At 39.5% G+C, this 20,151-nt stretch overlaps 1 protein-coding gene across 3 annotated transcripts in view; it reads right to left on the bottom strand.

Annotated features, from left to right (window-relative positions):
• The window catches only part of MTHFS (methenyltetrahydrofolate synthetase), a 59,357-nt gene that overhangs the window by 36,550 nt on the left and 2,656 nt on the right, over positions 1–20,151 (bottom strand). For all 3 annotated transcript variants that reach the window (XM_014780981.2, XM_087428786.1, XM_014780982.2), the window contains exon 2: positions 16,360–16,621. In XM_014780981.2, coding sequence (XP_014636467.1) covers positions 16,360–16,621 — 262 coding nt within the window. The remainder of the gene's footprint in view (positions 1–16,359; positions 16,622–20,151) is intronic.

Consider the following 20,151-nt stretch of genomic DNA (forward strand, 5'->3'; position numbering starts at 1 on the left):
AACCTTTTCCAGTTAAACAAAAGCTAAGGGAGTCCATCGCCACAAGGCCCACCCTATAAGAAATGCTCAAGAAGGCCCTCATACCTAAGGAAAAAAAAGAGAAAGGGGATACAAAGCCTCAAGCAAGGAGAAAAATAGGTAGACAAAGTCAGAAAAATTGCAGCTCTCTAGCAGAACAGGTTAGCAAAGAATTAATTATAACATCAAAGATAAAGGGAAGGAAAACATCAAAAATAAATATAATCTCGTCATTTTACCCACAAACTCACAACACAAGATGGGATAAGTTGTAACAAGAATAACTTAGAAGGGGAAAAGGAGGAGGATGGAATCCACTTGGTCTAAGGAAATAAGAGGCTATCAGAAAACGGACTATCTCATCTACGAGATTTTTTATACAAACCTCATGGTAACCACTAAACAAATAATAAGAACAAAGACACAAATGATAAATAAAGAGAAAACTTAGAAAACCATCATAGAGAACTACCAAACTGAATTGGTAGTCCAAAACACACAGAACAAGAAACAAGGGAAATACAGAACAACTGGAAAACAGCAGCATTAAGCTCTCATATACCAATAATCACTCTAAATGTAAATGGACTGAATTCTCCAATCAAAAGACATAGAGTGGCGGGACGGATTAAAAAACAAGACCCAACAATATGCTGCCTCCAGGAAACACATCTCAGCTCTAAAGAAAAACACAGGCTCAGAGTGAAAGGATGGAAGACGATACTCCAAGCTAATAGCAAACAAAGGAAAGCAGGTGTTGCCATACTTATATCAGACAAAGTAGACTTCAAGATAAAATAGGTAATGAGAGACAAAGAGGGGCAACATATAATGATAAAAGGGACACTCCACCAATAAGATATAACTCTTAAAAATGTATATGAACTCAACATAGGAGCACCAAAGTACATAGAGCAACTATTAACAAACCTAAAAGGAATATTAACAACAACACAATAATAGTAGGGGAACTTAACACCCCACTTACATCAATGGATAGATCATCCAAACAGAAAGTCAACAAGGAAATACTGGATTTAAATGAAAAATTGGACCAGATGGACTTAATACATACAGCTAGAACACTCCAACTGAAAACAGCAGAATACACATTCTTCTCAAGCGCACATGGAACATTCTCAAGGATAGATCAGATGGTGGGAAAAAAGGAAAGCCACCATAAATTTAAGAAGAATGAAATCATATCAAGCATCTTTTGGGACCATAATGCTATGAACTAGAAATTAACTACAAGAAAAAAGCTGGGAAAGTGACAAATATGTGGAGACCAAACAACATGCTACTGAACAACAAATGGATCATTGAAGAAATTAAAGGAGAAATCAAAAAATATCTGAAGACAAATGAAAACGAAAATACACCATACCAACTCATATGGGATGCAGCAAAAGTGGTCCTAAGAGGGAAATTCATAGCAATACAGGCCCACCTTAACAAACAAGAAAAATCTCAAATAAGTAACCTTAAACTACACCTAATAGAATTAGGAAAAGAAGAACAAACAAAGCCCAAAGTCAGCAGAAGGAGGGAAATAATAAAAATTAGAGCAGAAAGAAAGGAAATCCAAACCAGAAAAGCAGTAGAAAGGACCAATGAAACAAAGACCTTGTTCTATGAGAAAATAAACAAAACTGACAAACCCTTAGCCAGACTAAGAAAAAAAGAGAGAAGGTTCAAATAAATAAAATTAGAAATGAAGGAGGAGAAATTACAATGGATACCACAGAAATACAAAGGATTATAAGAGAATACTGTGAAAAACTATATGCCAACAGATTGGACAATCTAGAAGAAATGGATAAATTCTTAGACTCATACAATCTCCCAAAACTGAACCAAGAAGAAACAGACAATCTGAATAGACCAATCACAAGTAAAGAGATTGAAACAGTAATCAAAAACCTCCCAAAAAATAAACGTCCAGGATCAGATGGTTTCCCTGGAGAATTCTACCAAACATTCAAAGAAGATTAAATACCTACCCTTCTCAAACTATTCCAAAAAGTCAAAGAAGACAGAACACGTCCTAACACATTTTATGAGGCCAACATCACCCTGATCCCAAAGCCAGACAAGGTCAAAACAAAGAAGGAAAATTACAGGCCAATATCGCTGATGAACATAGATGTAAAAATCCTCAACAAAATATTGGCAAACAGAACACAGCAATACATTACAAAGATCGTACACCATGATCAAGTGGGATTTATATCCCAGGGACGCAGGGATGGTTCAACATCTGCAAATCAATCAACGTGATACACCACATTAACAAAAGGAGGAATAAAAATGACATGATCATCTCAATAGATGCGGAGAAAGCATCTGACAAGATCCAACATCCATTTATGATAAAAACTCTCAATAAATTGAGTATAGAAGGAAAGTACCTCAACATAATAGAGTCCATATATGACAAACCCACAGCCAACATCATACTCAATGGGGAAAAACTGAAAGCCAAGCCTCTGAGAACAGGAACAAGACAAGGGTGCCCATTCTAACCACTCTTATTCAGCATAGTACTGGAGGTTTTGGCCAAAGCAATTAGGCAAGAAAAAGAAATAAAAGGAATCCAAATAGGCAATGAAGAAGTGAAACTTGTGCTGTTTGCAGATGACATGATTTTATATGCAGAAAACCCTAAAGAATCAATCAGAAAACTATTAGAAATAATCAACAACTACAGCAAAGTCACAGGGTACAAAATCAACTTACAAAAATCAGTGGCATTTCTATACTCTAATAACGAACTAACAGAAAGGGAACTCAAGAATACAATCCCATTTACAATTGCAACAAAAAGAATAAAATATCTAGGAATAAATTTAACCAACGAGGTGAAAGACCTATGCAAGGAAACCTATAAGACGTTATCGAAAGAAATCGATGATGACATAAAGAAATGGAAATACAGTCCATGTAAATGGGTTGGAAGAATACAGTTAACAAGTCCATACTACCTAAAGCAATCTACAGATTCAATGCAATTCCAATCAGAAGCCCAATGACATTCTTCATGGAAATAGAACAAAGAATCCTAAAATTCATATGGGGCAACAAAAGACCCCAAATAGCTAAAGCAATCCTGAGAAAAAAGAACAAAGCTGGAGGCATCATAATCCCTGACTTCAAAATATACTACAAAGCTATAGTAATCAAAACAGCATGGTATTGGTACAAAAACAGCCACATACATCAATGAAACAGAATTGAAAGCCCAGAAATAAAACCACACAGCTATGGACAGCTAATCTTCAACTAAAGAGCTAAAAACATACAATGGAGAAAGGAAAGTCTCTTCAGTAGATAGTGTTGGAAAACTGGACAGCCACGTGCAAAAGAAGGAAAGTAGTCCATTATCTTTCATCATACACAAAAATTAACTCAAAATGGATCAAAGACTTGAAGGTAAGACCTGAAACCATAAAACTCCTAGAAGAAAATATAGGCAGTACACTCTTAGACATCGGTCTTAGAAGGATCTTTTTGAATACCATGTCTACTCAGACAAGGGAAACAAAAGAAAAAATAAACAAATGGGACTTCATCAGACTAAAGAGCTCCTGCAAGGCAAAGGAAACAAGGAACAAAACAAAAAGAAAACCAACTAACTGGGAGAAAATATTTGCAAATCATATATCCTACAAGAGGTTAATCTCCAAAATACATAAAGAACCCATACAACTCAACAACAAAGAAACAAACAACCTGATCAAAAAATGGGCAGAGGATATTAACAGACATTTTTCCAAAGAAGATACACATATGGCCGACAGGCACATGAAAAGATGTTCAACATCACTAATCATCAGAGAAATGCAAATCAAAACTACACTAAGATATCACCTTACACCTATTAGAATGGCTATAATTACCTGGACAAAAAACAACAAATGTTGGAGAGGATATGGAGAAAAAGGAACCCTCATACACTGTTGATGGGAATGCAAACCGGTACAGCCACTTTGGAAAACAGTATGGAGATTTCTTAAAAAACTAAAAATAGAAATACCATACAACCCAGCTATCCCACTACTGGGTATTTACCCAAACAACTTGAAATCAACTATTCCAAGAGACTTATGCACCACTATGTTCACTGCAACATTATTCACAAGAACCAGGAAGTGGAAGCAACCCAAGTGTCCATCGATTGATGATTGGACAAAGAAAATGTGGTATATATGTATATAATGGAATACTATTCAGCAATAAAAAAAGACAAAATCGTCCCATTCACAACATGGATGGACCTGGAGGGTATTATGTTAAGTGAAATAAGCCAGACAGAGAAAGACAAATACCATATGATTTCACTCATATGTGGAAGACAAACTAACACGTGGACAAAGATAACAGTTCAGAGGTTACGAGAGGTGAACGGGATTGGGGGGTGAGCATAAGGGCTGACGGGGCACATTTATATGGTGACTGACAAATAATAATGTACAACTGAAATTTCACAATGTTATAAACTATTATGACCTGAATAAAATTTAAAAAACATAAAAAATAAATCAACAGCGGAATTAATGGGCCGGCCCCATGGCCCAGTGGTTAAGTTGGGTGCACTCCACTTCAGCAGCCCAGGTTTGGTTCCTGGGTGCAGAACCACACCACTCGTCAGCAGCCATGCTGTGGCGGCGTCCCACATACAAAATAGAGGAAGACTGGCACAGACGTTAGCTCAGGGAGAATCCTCCTTAAGCAAAAACAGGAAGATTGGCACCAGGTGTTAGCTCAGGTAGACTCTTCCTCAGCAAAAAAAATCAACAGAGGAATTAAAATTATGCACTAAAAAAGATTTAACACAAAAAATTCCTCTCTCATGTATTCCATGCTTTTGCGATCCCACTAAATGACCAGTACTTCCCAAACTTTTCCACGAGGGTAACTACAGAAAAGGCCAAAAATCCCTGGAAGATCTGTCTGCAAGCATGCCCAAGGTGGCCCTCCACAGCGAAAGTTGTTTATCTTTCACTATTTTGTGTTTTGTCTTTAAAATTTTATCTTTAAAATTCATGAATTTTATTTATCTTCTACAACAGATTACATTTGCGCTTGTTTTGGTATAAAAAATAATGTGGGATTTTGTTTGTGTGTTTGTTTTTCCGGGTTTGTTTTTACCAAAACATTTAAGTAAAATTAACACTTGAAGAAAATGTACCATGTTTGTCCTATTGCTTTATGTGCCCACTGATATTCCACCAGGCCCCTAAAAGATACATACCCTTTTCAGAAGCAGAGGCCTAAACTAGTAGTTTTCAAACTTTTTGGAACCTACAGTAAGAAAAACACCATGACCCTTTTTTTGTGTGTGTGTGAGGCAGATTAGCCCTGAGGTAACATCCGATGCTAATCCTCCTCTTTTTGCTGAGGAAGATTAGCCCTGGGCTAACATCCAGGCCCATCTTCTTCTACTTTATATGGGACGCTGCCACAGCATGGCCTGACAAGCAGTACGTTGGTCTGCGCCCGGGATCCAAACCTGTGAACCCCGGGCTGCCAAAGCGGAGCACACGAACTTAACCGCTACACCACCAGGCCGGCCCCTCATGACCCATTTTTATATATACACACACACAGACACACACACGTGCATGCATGCACGCACACACATACATACACCCAACCCGTAACTGAAATAAAAGGTTTTTTTTTCTATCTCTTTCTTGCTTTTTTCTTTTTTTAATGCTACTAAATTGAATTTAAAAGCTACTAGCGAGTTGTGGCTTAAAGTCTGAAAACAACTTGTCTAGACAATCTGATAAACTAATTCATCCCAAGACTTCTTATAAGTTATTCTGGCTTCCTGTGTCACTATACCCAAAGAACACTTAAATTTTTATAGTGGATTTCACTGTTTTAAACCAAAGTAATGAGATGGGCAATCAGGAAGATAGTTTTTGTTTCTGTTCAATTTCCATCTCATAGCTCGCTCCCTACTTCATGCAATAGTAATATTGCCTTGTTTGGCTTGCTTAGTTACAGATACATATCTGGTTTTGTAGATGACGATGAGCATAAAAAATAAATACTGGTGGATTATGTGCTATTATGTTTGCATTTCTTTGCAGTTACTATCAGTCATCTGCTCAACACACAATTACTAGGCTTGTACTTTCAAAAGGATATCTAAGCTGGTGAAGAAAAAGAGGACACCTAAAATTCACTGGGGTACTGTGCTGAGCCCAAACACAAGGGAAATGTTTGAAGACGATTCATATTTCTCTAAGGGGTGGGAGAAGGACTGCCAGGTGCAAGTCACATGAAGGCATATAGAGAATACCCTCTAACCTCATAAAGTGTTCTGCAGTGGAATGGGCTTCCCCCTTCAGTGGTAGGCTCCCAATCCCTGCAAGTATTAACGTAAAAAAAAGCAAACCTTTTAAATCACAGACATGGGATGTAATAAAGCCAATCCAATAACAAATAATATTGAGGTTTCAGAACACAAGTAGAAACACAAAGGAAGAAGTGTTTAAATCTGACGACGGAATCTCAGGAGGCTCTGGAGGAGGCAGCATTTCAGCTGAGCCTTAAAGGATGATTAAGATTCCAAAACGCAGATAAAGAAGATGTGCATTTCAGGTTGAGGGAAGCAAAGGAGCAAGGCAAAGTGACCTTCTCAAAAAGAGAAAACACACACATACATCCCTCTTTTCCTCTTCCTTGAATCTTGCTACAGAATCTGGACTTATTTCTGAGCAATGAAGGCAAAGTTTTCAAGTGGTAGAGTAATACAACCCAGTTGAGTTTAAAGGTCACTTTGGCAGAAACGTGCAACTAAGACAAGTGTTTGGAGAAGGGTGGCCAGTTAGGAGGTCACTGCAATAACCTAGATAAAGAATTCAACCTCAACATTTGCCAAGGTCATTAGAGACAAAAGTGAAATTTCACTTCCTTTACCAGCACAACTTCCTTGACATCATCTCTGGTCCTCATTTTTCAATGGAGAAAATTCTCTAACTCATTTTTCTGGAAAGAAGAACATGGTATAATTCATCATAAAGAAACATCCCAGTCTTATGACCATTCAAAATGCTATAATGAAGAATTTTAAAGAAATGTTATCGCTGCTGAAGGCATTGAAAGAAATAGATTCTCTTGGCTCTTGCCCATAGAACAAATGAATAAGACGGAAGTTATATCCAGTCTGGGGGTTGGAAGTTCCCTAGGCCTACTACAGGATTGTTCCATTAATCCTTGGGGGCGGGGGGTGGCACAGAAGAGATGGAGGGAGGGAAGGACAGAGGGATGGACAGAGAGGGAGAGAGGGAATGAGAGAGAACTTGCTGATGAAGAGAACTGGAAGACAAAGCACATTCTCTTCTTTTTTTTTTGTGAGGAAGATCAGCCCTGAGCTAACATCCATGCCAATCCTCCTCTTTTTTCCCGAGGAAGACTGGCCCTGAGGTAACATCTATTGCCAATCCTCCTCCTTTTTCTCCCCAAAGCCCCAGTAGATAGTTGTTTGTCATAGTTGCACATCTTTCTAGTTGCTATATGTGAGACACCGCCTCAGCAAGGCCGGAGAAGCGGTGCGTCGGTGTGTGCCTGGGCTCCAAACCCGGGCCGCCAGTAGCGGAGTGTGTGCACTTAACCGCTAAGCCACAGGGTTGGCCCCAGCACATTTTCTCATGGCATGTAAACCCATGGTGGCATTTATTTACACAAAGGTTTTCACCACTCTAGCTTGAGGTTTACGGGTCAGAAAACTAAACTAAAAACAATTTATTTTTTTCTAATTCAAACTCCTCTTAAAAATTCTGCCTCTTTTTTAAGTTGAACATTATACAGAAACATACGTAAACCTAATAAACATTTTAATGCCTCAATTAAAGGTAATAAAATAAAAATTGAACTGGAAAAGGAGTTTATAAACACCTAAAGTTCTATATGTGGGGAGTTTTAAGTCACCTGGTTTAGTCCTTTTAATGATACTTAAGTGTTCAGTAGTACATTCAATGAATCATTATACTTAAATAGAACATTTAGCAGGCTAATCCAACTTGGCAAGAATAACAGGCCATAACCCCTAAGGAAGTATCTTTTAATTTTAATGGGTTGGGAGTTAACAAAAAGTAAATTACCACTCTCCAAAATGAGAATATATTCTAAAGTTGTTGCTGCAAAGATAAAATAGATGATTTTGGAACAACTCCAAGGAGGCCTATCATGAGTACACTTATCATTCAGATGAAAGGCCCTGTTATAAATGAAAGCCTTGGCTCTTCTTCCTGTGCATTTACTTGAATATAAAATGACTTAAAAAAGCTTACCTTCAAGACCAGTGGACTTTTAGATACACGTGACTAAGTGCAAGTTCTTCCTTGGGAAAACGTGACAATGTTCCCATGAATACAGTCACCAAGGGTACCTGTCCCATGAAAAACGGTTCTAATGCAGTGCACTGTCAGGAGAGATAACGAGTGGTAAAGCAATCTCAAAGAACAAGGTGTTAAGAAGGCACTTCAAAGGGCACTGGAGTGGAAAACAGGAGACCTGGGTGACCATGGCAGTATTACTAACTGCCTGTGTGTCTTTAGGGAAGTCACTTGACCTCCCCGGGCTTCAATTATCCCATCTGAAAACAAGAAAGACAAAGCAAGGGCCATAAGGATTCACTCTACCTGCCATAGTCCCTAACTCCAGGGACAACATTCTCGACTGTCCAGGGAGAGAGGTCACCCAAAACTCCTGCAGGGCCATATGCAATGTGCAGAAGCACATTCCAAAATTACAATTGCTTTAATTTATTGCTAGTCATGATAAGTTATTTTGAAAGTTCAAACAAAATTAGTGAAGGGGATTTTTATGAAGCAAGAGAGACATGTGTTAAAGGTTTAGAAACACCACTTCCAGTAAGAGCATAAGCTGTTGCTGTAAATCTTATCGAAACATCAAACCATGTACAATCTTATAACTACTTCTTTCTTGGCTTAGTAAAAATTAAACAAACAAAAAATTCTCAGGGCTGGCCTGGTGGCATAGCAGTTAAGTTCACATGCTCCGCTTCCATAGCCCGGGATTTGCAGGTTCAGATCTCGGGCACAGACCTATGCACCGCTTATCAAGCCATGCTATGGCAGGCGTCCCACATATAAAGTAGAGGAAGATGGGCACGGATGTTAGCCCAGGGCCAATCTTCCTAAGCAAAAGAGAGGAGGATTGGCGACAGACATTAGCTCAGGGCTAATCTTCCCCACCAAAAAAAAAAAAAAATTGTCATGGACACTCTGACAATCATTTGTGGTGGCAGTAGTGTTAAAGTCTCCACAGAACATTCCTAGATAACACCAACAGACTGGACCCAGCAGTTGTTTCAGGTTTCACCTGGCATCTGATTCAGGCGACGCAATAGGCATTCAATCTAGGTATTACTATGTGTACTTAGCATTAGAGGAAGACACAGAACAGCATCTTCACCTCATCCTGGGCCCAGCAGCTACCCCAGTACACAGCTTCTTTGCCCCCTCATCCACACGGGAAATGGCAAGAGCCAAGGTACATGGAGGTCCCCTTGAAACCTGCCAGTTCCTACCAGTCTTTTACATGGATCTAGTCCCAGAGACCCAAGGCCTTACACACTGACTCACAGCTCCCAACCCAGGTGTGGCAGAACACAGCAACACGGCAGGTGCCTTGATCTTAATGCTATAGCTTCCCCAAAACCAGTGCTGAGAGAAGATCAACTCCAAGGTTATTCTAGCCAAGGAATGATGTTAATCCTTTACCTACAAATACCAAATAAAAATGTTACAGTATCTTATAAAACAACTATTTCTGATATACTTTTTTAAGTGCCCCTATGTACATGCTTATAATTATTTTTATAATCCAGCTTTCCTTTAATGGGTGAAAAATATTTATATAAGCATTCTTTGAATTCATAATAGTGCTGGCTTCACCTCAAGAAACTTTTACTGAAAGTCTATGATGTGAAACACAAGATGCTAGGCACCAGGAATATGGATGATTTAGGAAAAGGTCCCTGCTCTTCAAGAGTCCAAGCCGCCAATGTGTGTTTTTTCCACACCACCAAGCAATTCTCCAACACCAGCTGGATGTCCTATAATTCAACTCAATTCTGACACTATCTACCTGGAGATGGCATCAGATCCCACAGGTTAAGGCTCAGTCCTACAAGACTGGCCCCGCCCCATACACACACACTTCAGACGCCAATGGCAAGTCCAGGTTGTCACCTGTGCTTCCAACTGACCGGCTATAGATCAGAGGTTCTAAGGGCCCCCTCCCTGAGTTTGATTAATTTGCTAGTGTGGTTCACAGAACTCAGGGAAACATTTTACTTACTAGATTACCAGTTTATTATAAAAGGATATAACTCAGGAACAGCCAGATGGAAGAGATGCATAAGGCAAGGCATGGGGAAAGGGCGTGGAGTTTCCATGCTCTCTCTGGGCATAGCACTCTCCCTGAATCTCTAGGTGTTCACCAACCCAGAAGCTCTCTGAATCCCATCCTTTTGGGTTTTTATGGAGGCTTCATGACATAGGCATGATTGATTGAATCACCGGCCGTTGGCAACTGATTCAACCTCTAGCCCTTCTCTCCACCTCAGAGGTCAGAGGAGGGGGACTGAAAGTTCTGACCTTCCAATTACATGGTTGGTTCCCCTGGCAACCAGCCCCCATCCTTAGGTGGGGTCCAAAAGTCACCTCATTAACATAACTCAAATGCGGTTGAAAGAGGTTTGTTATGACTATCAAGACATCTTTATCATTCTTATCACTTAGGAAATTCCAAGGGTTTTAGGAGCTTTGTGCCTGGAACCAGGGACAAAGACCAAATATATATTTCTTACTTAAATAACAATATCATAAAGTCTACCAGCAAAGAAAAGAAACACACCTCCAATGAGAATTAATAAAACAAGAGAATACATTATGTCGAATGCCAGGTGAGTGAGAATTAGGGTAGAAAGGAACTAATGTATTGTGGGCAGCCAAGGAAGGCTTGGAGAACATAATTGCAGCTTATTATTAATAATAACTGCCATTTATTGATACCTAACTACATGATGGGCCGTACCAGGCACTTCACATACATCATCTTACTTCACCCTCTCAACAATACAGTGAGGAGTGCTGTTATTATCCCCAATTTTCAAATGAAAAAATTTGTATTTTGAGATAAATAATTTGCCCAAATGGTAAAGAGTAGCTTCGAACTCAGATCAGTCTGACTCAAAAGGAAATGATCTAAGCGTGAAACTAAAAGATACTGCCTTGAAAGAACACATAAGACATTGTAGCCTGGAGAAACAGTACCAGCAAATTTCACAGTAATACACATAGTATGTTCTCAGACGACAACTCAACAGCAGCAAAAATTAGCAGCCACAGCAGCAACCTTGACTGAGCACCCACCATGGGCCAAGCACTTTGCAGACAGCATCTCCTGTAAGCTTCATAACAGGCCTGGGAGGTAGTTTCATGATAACCATTTGTAGGTGACAAGACTAAAACTCAGAGCAACTAAGCAAGCTTTCCAAAGCCACACAGTTAGAAAGGAGCAAAATCAGAACTCAAATCCAGGTTTATGTGATTCTGAAACCTATGTTCTCGATTGCTGTGAAATACTGTCTTCCAGCAGAACACTTTGGTTGAAGCAGAGGAACCACATCAGAAGAAGCAGGAGTCAAGGTGGAAAGACAGGTAAAGTCCAGACAGTGATCTGAATGTTGAAATTTTATCCAATGTCCCTTCTTTTGGTAACAATTAGCTGGCAGGAACCATGGCCTGCTCAGGTATACAGATCTATCCAGTATACAGGGAAAGGCTTGAACGAGGTAGGTGACTTGTACAAAAAGGTATTTTAGGAAAATTAATATGGCCAAGAAACCAATTTGAAGTTTATTCCCATGGAACAGATATGAAGAATCAAAATCCTAGACAAAGGATTCCCCAAAACTGGAATTAGAGAGAGACAGGTAATAAAAACATTACAAAGAAAAATCTGTTGATACTTGATAACTGGATGAGTGGAAGAGACAAGGACAATTCTATGTTTGCAAACTGGCTACTAACAGAAACATGAAAAAACACAAAGATTGATAAGAATGAATTTAGACATGCTTAAATTCAGGGACAGTGGGACACCTAAGTGGCAACAAAACCCTGAACAGGACAGCACAAAGGAGAGAGCCCTGTGACACGCTGGCACAAGCCTGCCTCCGTGAGGACAACAGGCTGGTTAACTCCACAACGGCGGGGACCAGGTCCCTCCTGTCCCCTACTACATCCCAACCACACCTCACACAGACTAGGTGTTCAATAAACATTTTCTGAATGAGGTATTACGATCCAATCCAAATTTCTTCAGCCTATCCTCAAGGATGTCATGACTCTGTCAAATGCCTTCATGAAATTCATACCCACTCTCTTTACTATATTCTTGTAGATGTCATGCAACCCTATTAAAGAAAGAAATGAGGTCAATTTAATGGTAATTACTTTCAATGAACCAATCCTAACCCTCCCAAAAGTAATGATCATGAACAACCTGGAAGGAAGTTGCACATGTCATGTTCAGACTCTATCCTTGACCCTGCCACATTCAATTACTTTAAAATGTTTTGGTTGAGGACTAGAAAGTCCTCATTGTGATCATTTATTTAGGTCATGTGTCAGGTACCCACAAATAGGTACGAATTCCTAAAGAGCCTCCAGAAAGATCAGAAATAAAATTCAGCACTGACAAAGTTACGACTGCAAAGAGCTTGTTATATTCTATAGAATCCCAGAAGTAACTGACAGCATAAGTGAGTTCGATTTTTTCACTGTTCAGTATCCATTTCCCTTGTTCTGGAAACAGCATCTGTTCTTCCTGTGGTGAATCACTCCCACCCCACTCTTAGCTCAGTGGTTTGGGTAGGGCTGCAGAGGTGGGCGTGGGACCCAGCCTAGTCAGTCAGCACATCCCTGCTCCCTGGTCACAGTGAATGGCACAGGGACAGGCATGTAAGACCTAGGCCTAAGTCATTCAGCCGAGTCCATGTCCCTGGCCATAGACTGATTTTGAGATAGCCACTTGACCCAATTTGGGTCAATGAGAGTTAAGACCAGTATTTTACTGGGACTGTTAGAAAACACACTTGCTCTTTTCTGCTGGGACTGCTGGCAGTAAGGATGCTGTGGAACCGGGAGCTGCCATGGACCCACCATGTGGCATCAAAAAATGAGGCCAACATAGATGAAAGCAGAGTCAAAGGCAGAGATAGAGTAGATCTTACTGACTCTGATCCAGCCATATCTAAAGCTAGCTCTCTGTGGATTTTTCAGTCTCTGGACCAATAAAAATCCCACTTTTGCTTAAGCCCAGGTTGAATCAGATTATGTACTTTCAACGGAAAAATTCTCGGCTAATCTAATTGCCCAAGCAGCCCTCACTTTGAGGATAAATTCAGTAAAGAGGCAGCCCCTCTACTTCATTTATCCATCTGTTATTTTGCTGTATACATAATTCAAAAATGCCCCATGTAAAATTTTTGCTTAGGAACTTATGATTGCAACTGAAGACAGTAAAGCTCACTCTTTTCTAAGCTGAGATAACTTGAGCAAACCAAAAAAATAGACTACATAAACTATACCGGGGACAATCTGAGCTCTAATCAGCTTGTCCCAAACACTGTGAAGCTCGATTTATGCTTTAGCACTGGAGTTGCCACATTCTAAGCTGCTGATGCAAGTAAAAATCCACAGTGCAGAATGTGATGCTGGGAGATAACAAATAGCAGAGACTGCCTACTGGAACATTTCTATAAACAACAGTGAAGAAGAGCGTCAGCTCCCAGACTGCAGTTGCAAGAAACTACAGGTATAATCGCCTATCCTTTTCCAACCCAGATTGCAAGTATCTGCAAAGAAAAACACATGGGGAAAAAAGCAATCTGTCCCACAAATATACATGGATAAATGTTATAGAGGAGGAAAAAAATGAACCACCGGTTTTTTCTGTGGACTTTTTTCTATTCAGGGCCAAGCCCCAAACGTCTATTTTCTTAATATTCTGCATCTTTTTACTTGACACTTATATTTGACATATACTGCAGGTTGGGAAATTTATTCTATTTACATATGTTTGCTGTCTCCCCAGCTAGAGTGTAAGCCCCCTGAGTCCAGGACCTTATCTTTCCAGAGGTAACACAGTTCTGACACAAAGTAGATGCTCAGAAAATGTTTGTTGGAAATTATTAAAATGTTAAACACTCAACCAGCAATGTATTGATCATATAATGAATAATTCTACCTTCCTTCCTTAAAATCAATAATAGTTACCATTTACTGAACAGCTCCTATGCACCAAATGATGTGCTAAAAGCCATACAAAAATAACTTAGCTCATTGACTTGGACTGAGTTTATCCTAACCGTGAAGTGCAACTAAATCAAAAGGAATGATCATGCTTCTTCCTTACTCTTCCCACTGCTGTACTTAAACAGAAATAGAACAAATACATGAAGGTTCAGGGTGACACATTTTAGCTAACCTTAGGAACATACTCAAGAAGGGGCAGAGCTGTTCTACAAAGGCAGTGGGCTGCCTCTGGCAGAACAGGTTACTGGAAGACACCAAGTAGAATTTCAAATAGCAGAGACATTACAGAGATGATGCAAGCATTGGAGGAGCTGTTACTATAGTAAACCAAAATTGGGAGAGTATCCTGGCTCCACCTTTGAGTCTGGAGAAGTAGGTGCATTAAGTATGAGCAATGTCAGAGCCTACAATTCCTGTCTTTCCTTATCTATAAATCTGGGCTATGATTTAGCCCAAGATATGCTATACTCCCTTATGTCTCATTGTCTTAAAATGCTTGCCATATTTCTTCTTGAAGATATGAAAGAGTTTTGTAATGTTGGCATTCATCTGGTCTACTCATGTAGGACACGAAGGAGGTAGATCTGAGCGTACCTTTGGTACCTAACATCTATCAAAGCACAGGATTGGATAATACAGCGTAAGTTAAAGTAGCAAAGTAGATAATCCCCCTACTACTATGAGCCCTTGACTCCGTCCCCTCCCACCCTGTCATATTGATTTCATAGCTTACATTGTTATTTCGGAAGGGGACAGAAATTGGGAGAAGACTGCATAAAGCTATCTAGGGTTTGTTGCAACCATTTAAGTCTTAGTCAAAAATATACATCTCTAAGACAGGTTTGAGGCACTCTATTTCAAAATAGTACCCTTAGCTTGTTTTGTTTTCAGCTCTTTGTCTGCTTGATAATGATTAAATCTCCCAAGTGGCTGCTGGCCAGGGAAGCACATGTATAAAGTTCCAGCAGTAGAGAAAGCAAAGTGGGGCTGGGAAACTGAGAGAGATTCAGAGTGGCTGGAACTTAGACTATGAAGCGGAGGAGGAGAAAGGTGTGAAAATGGAGACAGGCAGGGCCAAATCAAGAAGATCCTTGTTAAGGAGTGTTTACCTCAACCTAAGGGCAGCAAGAAGTCACTGAAAGACTTTAAAGGGGAGAGAAGTGGTCAGATTTGTGTTGTTGAAATGTTGTTTCAATTACTATGTCTATAAAGGATGGAGAGGGAGGAGAGAATACAAGACAAGGAGAGGAAGTACTGTTTGGAAGCTGTTACGATAACCCAGGCAAGAGAAGATGGTAGCTTAGACTACAGTAGTAGCAGTGGGGTCAGAGAGAAGTGGATAGATTCAATAAACACTCAGTGACTAAAATCATCAGGACTTGGCAACAGACCACACGTGGGGCATGAGAGAAAGAGAGGAGCCAAGGCTGATCTTGAGATTTCTGGCATGGTCAGTTGGGTGGCTGATGGTACCAAGCACTAAAAGAGACAGATGGTACCAGGGGTTAAGGGGAACATGATTCAGTTTGGAACATGTTGTGTTTGAGATGCCCATGTGACAACCAAGTAGAGATGTCCAGAAGATAGCTGACAGGTCCGCACTGAGGATACAAATGTTTATTAACATTAATAATAATGTGCTCATTAACATACAGATCATAATTGAAACCATGGGAAATGATAATATTATTCAGTGAAAATGTATAATTCAACCCACAGGGTGAGGGCAAGAGTCTGCAAAAAGGCAACAATACCTCAATACCTCACTATTACAGCTGACTCTTCACAGCTTACCGAGGGCGTCTCATCCTAAGCCAGGCAATGTGGGTGTCCTGGTATATACATGAAACACAAATTCATTCTTATAGGAAAAGCAACCCCCACTGACCCAACATAACAAGTGGATCAGAGGTCTAACAACCTGTCACAGTCTGACAGCATCCTAAAATGTCAATTCCAATACCGTAACACTCACCTGTTGACAAGGCCTCCTCCCGAACCTCATCCTCACCAGGCTGATGAATATTCCAGGACGTTTTGGGAAGTGAAGAAATTTCTTCAGGTGATGCTAATTTCACCATATCCATGTGATTACTCTGGAACTGGTACCGTGGGATAAAGCAGGTTTTGCCTTGACGGAAAATGTCCTTGATGATCTCTTCTGTCTCAATTTCATCTTGCATACTCAGAAAGATGGAAATTCTTTTGGACTTTTGATACTGACTGTGGGCAATCACCTAATGGGAAATGATAGCAATTATATTTTCCAAGATCACACTTTCAAAAATACTGACTCCCCTTAATAGTTTTAACACTTTCCCCCTTCTCGCTCAGCCTTCTCCAACTTTTCAACTATCCAAAAGCAAAAAAAAAAAAAAAGCAGAGTGGTATAGTGGGTCAGACAGTGCTGCATCCTGAAGCCTGACTTTTAGTCCTGGACCCAACACTTACTTCTCTGATCCCTTTACATCTCCCTGGCACTCCTACTCCAGTAACTGTGAAAACTCTAAAAAGCCACTGTGGGGCCTTGCTCTCTGTTTAGAGAATTCCAGGCTTGACCTCCATCTACCCATTCTAGCAGTTCTCAGTCATCTCACACACTTCCCCTAGAGTCTTTGCTTTATTTAACTCTGAACCTTGGCTCCCACAAGCTTCTTCACTCCTTGGATTGTCAGGCTTCTCTCTTTCTAAATTCTACCCACTCAAGCCCAACCCAAGCCCTAATTTCTCCTGACTTCTGCAGAATGCTTACAACGTTTAGAGTTAACATACAACTTAACACTTAATTATGTATTGTCAGGACTTGATTACTAATTGTTTCATGTGCCCTATATGTAGCACTCTGACCAGTCCATAAGCTCCTGGGAGGCAGAGAACATGCCATATAATTCTTTTAGCTCTCCCCACCTCCATCCCATTTCCGAAAACTCTTCTGTTCAAATGAATGTTAAAATGTTCACAAAGATGGGAGGCGAGGGGATTTTGGAGAGGCAAGGGCCCCCTAAAAGCAAGTGCCAAGTTGTGAGACCGTGGACCTGGGTGAAAGAATCCCTTCATATTCAGTTTAACCATTCATCAGGCAGAAGGGGGCTGAGCTTTGCTTACCACAGAAAAGCTAACAATCTCAGAACTTCTCAGACTCAGAAGTTAGCTGTTAGCTCCTTTTTTTCCCCCTTCCTTTTCTTTTCTTCCATGTTCTCCGAGCTAAGAAGATACTGCAAAAGTGGCTTATAAATATGACTGGCAGAAAGATACAGGTACAGAAAGTCAAGTTGTTCCTAATAAAAAAGGACACACAGGGCCGGCCCCGTGGCTTAGCGGTTAAGTGCGTGCGCTCCGCTACTGGCGGCCCAGGTTCGGATCCCGGGCGTGTACCAACACACTGTTCTCCGGCCATGCTGAGGCCATATCCCACATACAGCAACTGGAAGGATGTGCAACTATGACATACAACTATCTACTGGGGCTTTGGCAAAAAAAAAAAGGGAGGAGGATTGGCAATAGATGTTAGCTCAGAGCCGGTCTTCCTCAGCAAAAAGAAGAGGATTAGCATGGATGTTAGCTCAGGGCTGATCTTCCTCACAAAAAAAATAATAATAAATAAATAAATAAAAACAAAAAAAAGGACACACAGAAATTAAGCAGATAGAGCACAGCAAACCAGTCCTAATAAGTCAGGAAGTTAACTCCACCTTTCCAACAAGTTCCTAAGCTGTTATGAGGCCTGAAATAGGCAAAGTAAATGGAAATGTGAAACCCAGACCTTGGGCAGATCTGAGGCTTTTGGCACTTTCTGAGAAAGTTAAGTGTCTATCTTGTTCTCTTTACAGCAGAATACAGAAAATCAAGAGCTGAACAAGCAGTAATAGTTAAAATTCAGCGTGAGACTGTGCACACACATTTATCTTTCTTCCCTTCTCAAATCTCATTTATATGACAGTAAAGATGCACAAAAAGAAAACCATTATAGCACTGAGAACAAGAGAATAGAGACTCGACTACTTTCTGTAAGACAGACAGTGGATGGGACAGTATTTACAGACAAAACAGCAGCAGATCACAACACTCAGAGAACATGCATATAGGTCAGGTAGAATCCATTCCTCTCATGAAACCCCAAAGTGACTATAAAAGGCAAAGGAAATCCCCATTAGCTATTACACCTTCATTCATAAGCATGTACAGACAAAAGTTCATCAAACATTTTAGAAAGCCAAAACACAAAATAGAGGGAATAAAAAAAGGGGGGATGACCCAGCAAGAAACTGAGATAATTCAGAGAACAAGGAATTTTTTAAAATTCTAATTAGTTTTCTCAGAGAAATTCAAGAAAATAGTTGCATCTATAAAACAACAACAGGCTGGTATGGAAAGAAAGCAATCAGAGAATTGAGAAATAATACTTGGGAATTAAGATTACCAAAACTAAAACAAATCAGGAGAAAGCATTCAAGTAGGGGAAAAAGACAAAGAAATGGGGAAAATGAGAAAAAATGTTAAGAGACATAGAAGATCAATCTAGAGTTTTTACTATTCAATTAACAGGAATTGCAGAAAGGCACAAAGGAAAAGAAGTAATCAAAGATATAATAGATAAAGGTTATCAGTCTTCAGATGGAATGGAGGTCATGGGGGTGAGCAGAACAAGCAAAAATAATTTTAAACCTGAAATTCAAACTGTCAATCAAATATGAGGGTAAAGACATTTTCTAATGTATAAACTATTAAAAAGTTTACCCCCATATATATTTTCCAAAAAAAAATTACTTGAATATATACTCTAATAAGATGAAGAAAAAAAGAAATAAAGAAAGAAATCCGAGAAAGAACACACTGTATTGAACCAACAGTCCTAACTTAAAAGCAGAGTAAGAGGAACCCCAGGGCAATGGCTATGCAATAGGCTAGAAGGCAACCAGACCAGACCGAGCAGGAGGCTGGAGTGCTTTCAAGAAGAAACTGGATTATTTTAACAGACAAAACGAAAAAGAATCTATTAATAAGATAAAGGCATATTCTTGTTTTGCCAAAAAAGGAAAAACAAAGGCAATAAGAAACCCCCTGAAAAACACAGAGCTAAATTAGAAATTTATACTCCAAATAGGAACAAACTGAAATATGGCTTGATTTTGAGCAACTGTAGAGCGTAAGAAAAAAGAAAATATTTGGTATTGACACTTGACAACACTCCCCTCCTAGCCACAAACATCGAGTGACACAGAATTATATATCCTTTTCTTACATATCCAATCATACAACTTAGTTCTACAGTGAATACTATCTATATAACTAAAATATTGTAAATACTATTTACTTCAAGTTTGGAAATCAGCCACAAAAAATGCTCAGTAGATTCATTACAGTTATAGAACAGAGTACAAATATAAAATTTGACAATGTAAGTATAATGACACAGGTGTCAGAAATTGGCAGATAGAATGGAAGACAAAGTGAGTTCAGGGGCACTAATTTCCTCATCTTATTTGTTAAGGAGTCAAGATATGGCATAAAGTTGAATTTCTTTACCATACATTACTTTTCTGATAAATTTCTAAATTCTACAAAAGGTGCTGTGTCAATCAGAATAAATATGCCTTTCTCAATTATTGGAAGAAAGGCATCATTTAATACCTTTACTGAACATGCACCATAGCAAAACACTGTTCTAGTCACAGTACATTGATGTTTCGGGCCATGATCCATTGGTTGGTCATGAAATCAACAGTGGGTTACAATCAGCCTTTTTAAATGAAATAGAAAATATTAA

This window comes from Ceratotherium simum, chromosome 3, assembly GCF_057802395.1.
Source record: "Ceratotherium simum simum isolate JZ-2026a chromosome 3, ASM5780239v1, whole genome shotgun sequence".
NCBI lineage: Eukaryota > Metazoa > Chordata > Mammalia > Perissodactyla > Rhinocerotidae > Ceratotherium > Ceratotherium simum.